Source organism: Larimichthys crocea, chromosome XIII (genome assembly GCF_000972845.2).
Source record: "Larimichthys crocea isolate SSNF chromosome XIII, L_crocea_2.0, whole genome shotgun sequence".
NCBI lineage: Eukaryota > Metazoa > Chordata > Actinopteri > Sciaenidae > Larimichthys > Larimichthys crocea.
In genome coordinates, this window is record NC_040023.1 from 23,366,423 (window position 1) to 23,376,250 (window position 9,828).

The window sequence follows — 9,828 nt, forward strand, 5'->3', positions numbered from 1 at the left end:
AAAGCTATTCTAAAGATTTTGGGCTGTACTCAATTTTTTAAACACACTGCTATTATTTTTAACACAACTGTAAGATTTCAGTGTGTGGTGAAATGAAGGAAGTGAGAAAAGCTGGCAGTAGTCGAGCAGTGTGTTGCTCCTAGCTACATTCACTGTAAGGCGAAGTAGAAATTGGTGATACTGTCACATTACAGGCACACGACACACATGATGGCAGACACGTGAACTAATGAGCTAATGTTCATCCATTAATGCTGACTGAAAGTGTCTGGACAATCCCAGAGGCCAGCGCTACGACGCCTGTGACAGTCTGGATTAATTTTCATGCTGTAATCCTGTGCAGGCTGATGGACACTGGATGGATGTTTAGACTCAGCTGCCAAATTATTTTGGGGACACGTCACTATTTATGACCATCATTGAAGCAATTTTCACAGTTGATGAGAGTCAATGTAGAGAGCTACACTAACTCAGTGCCCTGATACCAGATTCAGCTTCTACTCAGATTGACCAAGACACCGCACATATAAATAATGGCATTTTATTCCAGAACTGACATTTTCAAAGAACAATCCTCGATCTGAATACTCAGAAAAGGTTACAGGAAGACTGAGAGGAAATCTAAAAAGCATTTTACCAATTTAGAAGTATCTTTAAAGCCCTGAAATGGTGGAATGGTTCTGGTTTGCTTCAGGTTTGAAGATGAAAAGCTTCTAGGATCCAGAGAGCTCGAGGATTTCCGTAGCCAGTGGAACCACATCGATGTGACATCTGGGACAGAGAAAAAAAGAGGAGTTATTCAATGTGTCACAGTTATGTTATTTACCTAGTGACATAATAAAAAACACTGTCCCTAAAAAGGGGCAAATGATGAACCACATAACCACATCATTCATGCTTCCATTCCAGCTGAGGATCCAAGTTGCATGTCAGCCCTCTCTCTCTCTCTCTCTCTCTCTCTCTCTCTCTCTCACCTTGTTGTCTACCTGTATAATGTCCCATCTAATAAGGGTGATTAAAAAATTTCTGTGTTATCCTCGACAAACTCTGACATTTTCATCAGGAAATGACTCAGTGTTGGGCAGAATGAAATAGATGTGATCAGGAAGTGGAAATCTGAGCACAAAAGCCGTCTCTGGCCTCTAACTGAACTATTATGAAGTGCCTTCTGAAATCCTGATCATCATATTCTGTATGCTCGTACACTAGTAGATGTGCAGCTGTCTGATTTTAGTTTCATCATCATTTGTTGGTGGATGTGCTTGGCATACAAAGCAGCTGACCTACATAAAGCAGATACAAATTTCACCAAACCCCACAAGCTCAAAGGTCTCAGTGACCCTGTGCATGTGAACCGCACCGGTGACTCCAATGTGTACTCACTCTTTGGCTGGCTGTTTGCCAAACCACAGTCTCTAGCAGTACTTTCAGTGCTAGCCTTCATGTCTTGTCAGTTAATTGTAAACTCGTGGCCAACAGTGGATGCAGAATTGATCCATTTTGTTCACAAACTGGGAGGCTGAAAGTGTTTATGCCTCTTGTCATACCAGCTAAGATGTAGCTGCAGTCATAGAATCCTGAAGGGGGGTGATGAGGAGTGCAAACTGCTAAAGATAAACTGTTTGGGGAACCTGCTGTTTAAATGAGCTCTGCAGTTACTGCAGCAGAGCTGAGACTGCAGTCTGGCCCTGGGCTGGTGTCTCTTTTGTCAGTGGCCTTGATGAGTTGCCCTTTGGTTGGCTCATATTCTGTCCTCTGAACATGTTATTTTCTTCTACAAATACAAAACTCGTTTTCAGCTCCACTTTGAATCATACTGATGCTACATCGATGGAGAAAATGTTTCCTGGTTTTCTCTGGTCATCAGCTCTCGGTTATTGACGGTTTAGACAGTAAACTACTGCAAACTAATGCTAGCTAACGCTATTAGCTGGCCTGCCCGGCCTGTGAGCTCAGAGCACCAGGGGAGTGTTCGTGTTTGTACCTGAGGCATTTTCCACCACTGGGAAGAAGAGGAGGATTTTTAGGCCTGGAGCGCAGGGCTGGGACTGACTTTTAGTTGTTGGCAAAAGCTTTGTAAAACAGAAAACAGCCGAGCTGGGCCTCTTGCTGTTGGACTAGCTGCTGTGTTGTTGCACTTGCTTGATGTTTGGTAATGTAATCAGAACACAGCTGCCATGTTTATGTGGTATTACCCTCTGAAACTAAATGTGTGGGGGCTAAATGTAAATGTAATGTCACTTTAATGAGTGCCATGAAATAGTTATTATAGTTCACATAAAATACAGACTGCATACATTTATAATACTGTGGCTTTGTGAACATCCAATGTGCTTACTCCCTCCAGGCCGTCTGTAATCTACCTCTCCTCTCTCCCTCTCTTATCTCCCTCCCTCACCCTCCTCCCCTCTTCTCTTCCTCCCAGGTGTCTTTGAGGGCAGCCTGACAGCCAGGCCAGCAGAAGCCCACCCCTTAGTTGATTAAAACCTACATAATTAACCTAATTAACACAGCTCCCAGAGGCCTAAAAAATCCTTGAAAGTTTGTGAATTTGGATGGCATAAATTGCATCCATAAAAGTTTTAGGACTAACTTTCCAAAGTGCCAAATTGACACTCAGCAGCTGCACGGCGGATAGTGGAAAATGAAATAATTGGTTTTAGATTACGGTGAATGGCTATTACAGAACATTAGCCTCACACTCGGCTTATACTAATATATAACACTTGGGGTTTATTCTGTGTGAAATTCATGTTTTCCACCATTTGAGATAAAGCTAAAGAACCAACAATAGAACAAGTGAACAAGGTTCCTCTCTCTGATTTCTTTATCTCAATAGATTATTCTACAGTAGATGAGTTCATTCCACTGTTCCCCAGTGGATTTGTCTCCATCTGTTTACAACATGATCCTCAATACAGAGACAGTTTTCAGAAGACAGGTTTGAAATCTGCCCTCGGGTTTGACTGACTGAAGGCGTGTTTGTGTGCACCAAAATCAAGATAAATACAGCGAGACAACTAAAACCATGTGACATCAGAGTGGGTGTGTGTTAGAAAATGTAACTGTAGCAGAAGTGAGCGACACCAAAGGCTTCCAACCTACCCTTACAAATGAGCTTCAGTGCAGGCAGTGGCCTATAGGTCAGACAAGGTTTGTGAACTTGTGACCAGAAGGTCATGGGTTCAATCCCCCAGACCGGCAGGTTGGGTAGCATGAAAAGCAGTGCTTGCCCCTCCCTTATTACCCTTGAGCAAGGCCTTTCAACCCCAACTGCTCAGATTTCTTCACATGAGACAAAGTGATCCTAGAATTGTGATATTTTTTTATTCACTCTTTAGTCTCTCTGCTTTGCACACTTATCATAATTTCTATTTTTTATAGTGCCCCCCCCAGAAGTTTCCTGAAGGGAACAATGGGGGAAATATTAGTTTTACAATCCATGGACTACCAAAGTGCTGTGCTGTTGTTAACCAGCACCAGGTGACTTACTACTTTACAGTTTTAGGGTATCACTGTTACCATTTCGGTAAAAGTTGTAGTTGAATTCAAAATTCAGAGAGTCAAGTGTTTGGAGAGGAGTAGTGTAGTTGTCTGAGCAGATATTAGTCGGGTGTGCTGCTGATGGCTTCATGTTTGACTGAACGCAGCAATAAAGGATCAGGTTTTGGGCCTCAAGCCTTTTCTTCAGGACGGAGGACTATGAGTGACGCTCCTCCCCTCCTTCTACACTCGGTCAGGCCTGAGGGTTTGAAAAGGCATTCCTCAGGTTGCCATGGTAAGGCCTGAATGACATCATTTGGGCAAGGATCTTAGCCCAGACCTCCCCTCTCCTTCCCACTCTTCTTCCGTCTCCTCTCTCTGCCCCAAACTCCTCTCATCCTCTCAATTAACCCCCCCCTCCCCTCCCTTCCCTTCCTCTCCTCTTCTCTCTCCTCATAACTCCTTTCATCTCCTGCCCTTTCTCCTAAAACCTCTGCTCCCCTCCTCCTACCGCTAAACCAGTGGGAGTGTGCCAGTCTCAGCCACTTCAAAGGATAGAGCTGATCTCTGCTTTCATCTGCCAGAGAAGGAGAGGCGAGAGAGGAGACGAGGAGAAAGGAGAGGAGAAGTGGGAGAGGGAAAGAGAGAGACAGAGCGGTAAAAAAAGAAAGAAAATGAGAGAAAGGAAAGAAAATTGAGGGGGGAGAGAGGAGGAGAAATGGGTATAGAGGGTAACAAAAAGGGAAGAAAAGGGGTGACTGAGGAGAAAAGAGGGGGAGAGGGAGGGGAGAGTAGGAGAGGCCTCAATAGGGGACAACAATACACCTTTATTATCGATCTGACAGGGTGTGTGTGTGTGTGTGTGTGTGTGTGTGTGATTGAGAGACAGAGGGTCTGTATGGAGAAGGCGGTGAAAGCAACTATTTGTGTGGATTCACTGTGTGTGTGTGTGTGTGTGTGTGTGTGTGTGCATGCGTGCAATAACTGTGTGTGTGTTTGTGTGTGTGCGACAGGTCGCTGGTCTCATACATCTAGAGATCAAAGGAAGCACGGTCGCTACGGTGACAAAACCCTTGGCTCAAAGAGTGGACACACATCCAGACGCAAAGATACAGGTGCAGACATGAATGAATGAATGAACACACACACACACACACACACACACACACACACCGAACGCATTTCTAAATTTGTGTCACAACAACACAATCATCTGAGGTCTGATTCACTGTTTTAGACAGAGAGTTACATTTAATGTGCGTCTGAGATGTCGCAGCCTGTTCTGCTGCCCTCTGCTTCACAGCAGACCTCACTCAGCTCATCAGTAACAGTGAATGTGAACCATTTTGTTATAAATAGGTGCAGAGTGGACAATAGAGTTTCTCATAAAACGAGGGAGCAAAACCTCTTTCTGTTTTAAAGTGGATTTTTCTTCTGTATTTTCATTTCAAAATATGGACACTGAACAAAAATGCAACACTTTAGGTTTATTTCTCTTAGGTTTTGTGCATAAATCTGTTTGTAACCACTTCTGCTTTTGTAAAGGTAAGTCAGCCACCTGATAGTCCAAGGCACATCTGTGCAATAATCATACTGTTTATTCCACATCTTGATATGCCACACCTGAGTTTTATCACACAATGCCACAGACGTAACAGTGGTTGTTGTCCTCAACAGGGTCTCCTGACTGATGTGTAAATAGTTTACTCCGTGGTCGCAGTACTGGTCAGATGACAGAGTCAGTGTGTATGCCACTGTTGGTGAGTGAACAGAAGGCTCCGTTTTCCTCGTTGTTTTTTGCTTGTGCTACTTGTAGTTCGTCATCAAACTGAATCACAATTGAAGCAGTATTTCCTGTACATTTCTAATGGTTGAGGTTGTCTCTACACAAACTTTACAGTTCCCAATCAAGTCAAGTCTTAGAAATAACCTGTTACACCGTCAGGTGTGTGTTTCTTCTCATTGATATGAGATCTCAAGAGACTCCTAAACAAAGTTTTTGTGTTTCATATATGCATATACTTATATCTCTCAGCTCTTTGTGAACCATTAAGCTCACAGTCTGTCCTGTCAGAAGCTCATATCCTTTCAATTAACGACTAGAAAAAGACCAGTTTTGACACGTGTAATGCACAGATATGTTCAGACATGCATGAAAATAATAACATGACATTTAAATCCACAATGATTTGTTATCGGTATCTCTTGAGGTATGATTTCAAAACTGACACTACTTATAGTTATTTAAAAAATGTGATTATCAATGACATGACACACACATGCATTTAAACAGTAGAAACACAGACCTGTTGGATGTAGTTATATTCTGCAGCAGACTCATTAGCTCCGCCCCTTCTGGACACTCAAACCAATCAGATCGCTCTGTAGTCTGCACCTGATGATAGAAGGAGAGAGGAAAAAACAAAGTGAGTGAGACAGACAAAAGGCACGGTCACATCAGTCGTCAGTTAAATGGCACTGGTCCAGACTCGACAAAGGACGTGATGACAAGGGTCTGACGTAGGTCTAAGCAGTGTATGAGAGCATGGCTGCACTTTGTAGTCTGGCAGTGTAATGTTGTATAAAAACAGGGAGATGACACACTAAATAATGACCTCCATTTCCCAACACAATGCATCAGTGTTTCTGTTGGCCAACTGTGCAGATTTACACAGCCAAGTGGAACAAAGAGAAACTGAAACAGGAAAGCACTTTTTGTCTTTTTTCATTTTGTTTAAAACATATTGTTTATCAAGTTTGCCAACACAAAACTGACCACCATGTGAAGTGATACTGGCTGAATCTGAGCCAGGGTCAATGCGGTATTTCTTCCCCAGTCACCTGCAGGCTTCCATTAGTCATCCTGCCAAGGGTTTAATAATAACAACTAGCTTAAAAACACCTCAGTGTGGCAGATTAGTGCAGGATGACTTTGTATGATGTCATGAAGCCCTATAGTAAGGACTAATATATATGATAAATATGATAATATATCACTGTCGTCCTAACAAGGTGACTTTGGTTTAGTGTTTGTCCTCTTCTTCAGACCACTGCACTGATCGATCAGAAGAGGCAGACGAGCAGCTATAACCATTGTTTCACCAATAATAAGAAGCCAATGATGAAACATTTGTACATTAGAAATATAATTTTCACATTCTTTGTCATCTTTTCATAGCCCCACTCAAAATCATCTCATGGACCACAACATTATAAAAACCCTGTGCTTTTTATCACAGCATCATTTCACAAGTTACCACGACCAACCACTGAGTGACATCACACTCATTTGCCAGTGCCACTTTAAAAAGTTGTTCCACACTCTGTAGTTACAGAGCAAACACCTGCGTGGCACAGAAAACTAAAGAGGACAGGAGATGTCAGGTCGAGGTTTAACAATAAGACCACGAGCCAACAGCTGCAAAGTTCCTCCAACAAATTAAAATCAGTATTTTATGAAGCAGGTCATTAAAAAAAGAAATGAATATGAACTAGGTAAAACTTCCTGCTGCAAATTATATCAATAACTTGACTCATTTCTAATTTAAATTTTTTAGCCTTTGCTGCCCTCCTTTACACGCACTGCTAAAGTGACCATCAGCCAACCTGACTTGGTCTCAGTTTAGCTGGTCTTGACTATAACACTGTCCCACTCTGTGATGTCTAGGCTACACACCCACTCAGGAACACCTGGTCCACAGACTGGGGGACCAGGTGTTCCTGAGTGGGTGTTTAAACTGGGAGTCAAGTTAAGTTTGATTCAATATTAGTGGCATGGTTTGTTGAGGGAAAATGTATTACAATAAATAATAACACAAATCGTGTCTTGTGTCTCTTTAAGCTTTGTAAAATGTGTGTGTGTTAGTGGATATGAATGTGCGTGACTGGTTGTGTGTCCGTGTGTTTGGTGAACGTGTTCTCTCTGATCTCTGGTGACATCATCACCTCTGTCTCTGCAGCGACACAGCATGGTTGTTGCTAGGCAACGGGGTTAGGAGGAGACAAAGACGCTCCCCTCACTCGCTTACTTTTCGTACACACACACACACACACATTTCACCTTCCACACCAGGGTGAGCGAACATTTACGTGTGCCTGCCTGCCAAACAACCACTAAACACACACACACAACACGCCTACTTATCATCCCGTCTTCACCCCTGCTCTCCACCACATCTTCACCCTCTCCCCCCTTCATCCTCCTCTCTCCCCTTGTCTACCTGACCAACACCCTGACTCTATAACACTGAACTCAAAGTCAGATGAAAGGCACAGACACAGACACATTCAGACATGTTGCGTTTCAGAAAGACAGCACAGGGCTGTCATGATAGATATTAACTTCAAACAAGTGACCTGACAGCAGAGAAAGACAGATTAGTACATTCAGAAAATAACAGATCATGCATGACTCACACAGTATTTTTGTGCAGATGTCATTGGTCCCAAATACACTTTTAGACCTCTAAGTCTTCGTCAGACATTGAATGTTTTGATGACATTGAACACTTGTTGAACCTGAATGTATCTTTATTTCAATTCATGCCACCAACAGAGACTTTGTATGGAAATTGATTTTTTTTAAACAGGTTTGACCCCAGTGTTCTCTTCTCACGACACACTTGGCCACCTCGCCACAGTCTGATTAAGCACTCTGAGGGATTGATGAAGGATAAATTTCTTTATCTGATGGCTCAATGATGTAAAAGGTTACATTAATTGGACATAATATGCGCTGACATTTTGGAGAGCCAACTCTGAGGCATTTCAGCCTCCGGAGATGAGAAAGGAGGAAGCTTCTAGACACAAGAGTGTGATTAACAAGCAGTGTCAGAAGAAACACAGGACAGCATTGACAGTGACCAATCGTCTAAACATCCTGTGTTGACTTACAGATGTATGTTGTTACATATAAATAATACAAATGATTACACATTATTAATGCTGGTGATTTATGGGATTTAATGTGTGGAAGGGACTTGAAAAAGTGTGTCACATTTTAAGGGACCAATCACTAAACACACTGAATGTTGTATTTTCATATGCAGGCTACTAAGTTTACACTGACAAATCAAACTGCTTTGATAAAAATAATAAATTCTTATTGTTCTGACAGCTTCTTATGAATCCCTTTTCATTTAATTAGCATTCCACTTTAAGTCTTTCCAAGTTGCGGTTGTTGAGGGGAAAAGAAAAAAAAGACAAGTTGAAAATTTCACTAATTCAGACTTGATTCATTCTCCCTCTCCTCTTCTCTCTCCTCCTTTGCAGTTTCCAAGCTATTAGCGGATCTTTGATTGAGATTAACAGAGCCCTGAAATCAATGAAAGATAATTAAAAAGCCTTTGTTGAAGGGCAGGCACTCGTCTGTGTGTGTAGGTGTGTGTTTGAGTGAGGATGTGTGAATCATTGTGCTTCTGTGCACAAGTGTGGATTGTGGATAATGAGTGTCTGTTTCATTTTTTCAAAGGTGCACATTGCACTCCGCTAACTGATTTGCTGATTGATAATGAGATTCAAGAAAACTCAACTTAACAGTTACAAGATATTGATTTCTGTTATTCTTTAAAACTTTAAAACAGTTTCCTTAAAACTTTTTTGTACTGGGCTCCATCAGGAGTACTCTAGGAGAACTTTAACATTTAAATCTTTTAAATTACCTAATGAGTAATGAGGCAAATGACTCAAAGTGCAGAGTGGTAGATGGGTATTTTTTGGGAGCAAATAAATTAGTTCTGCTCCTACCACTGAGTTGCTTCGTGACTCATCCTCTAGCTATGAGGAAATGGCAGAAAGACACACAGTTTTGTGTGTGTGTTGCTCAGGGTGGTGAGCAAGATAGAGAATACACACCTCCATGTTACTGTTGCTGTTAGCACAGGGGGTAATGAGGGAGTTTGCACAAGAGGACAAATTTGCTACAACAGAGAGATAGACAGAAAAAGAAAAAGAGGTGTGAGTTTGTGTGTGGGTGGTTCAGGTGGCTGGAACTAATTAGTGAGAGGAATCAAAAATACACACACTGTTGCACACACGCAAACTCTCTCTCTCTCTCTTACACACACACCCACACACACACAGACATCATATGATCTCAGGGTGACAGCTGACCTTGTGTCCCACGTGCAGAAACTATTTCATGACCCTGCGGCCAAGCCAAAACATTAGGAATGCATTTTACATAATTCATAGGGGTCTAAAAAAAAAACAGCCAATTTCTCAAACTGGTCATGTTGACTTAAGGACTTAAGGTGTATTTTCACTGGACTGCCCTCACCTACCCTGCCTCTCTTTACTGAGCTGCTCAAATTAATATTGGAAAATTCAAAAGCAAAGCCCTGGATT

At 42.1% G+C, this 9,828-nt stretch overlaps 1 protein-coding gene across 5 annotated transcripts in view; it reads right to left on the reverse strand.

Moving 5' to 3' along the window:
• Positions 1–525: 525 nt before the first annotated feature.
• The window catches only part of ulk4 (unc-51 like kinase 4), a 73,936-nt gene continuing 64,633 nt past the window's right edge, over positions 526–9,828 (reverse strand). For all 5 annotated transcript variants that reach the window (XM_027287341.1, XM_027287340.1, XM_019256792.2 and 2 more), the window contains 2 exons: positions 5,790–5,878; positions 526–771 (listed from right to left, as the gene is read on the reverse strand). In XM_027287341.1, coding sequence (XP_027143142.1) covers positions 714–771; positions 5,790–5,878 — 147 coding nt within the window. In that variant the 3' untranslated portion in view covers positions 526–713. The remainder of the gene's footprint in view (positions 772–5,789; positions 5,879–9,828) is intronic.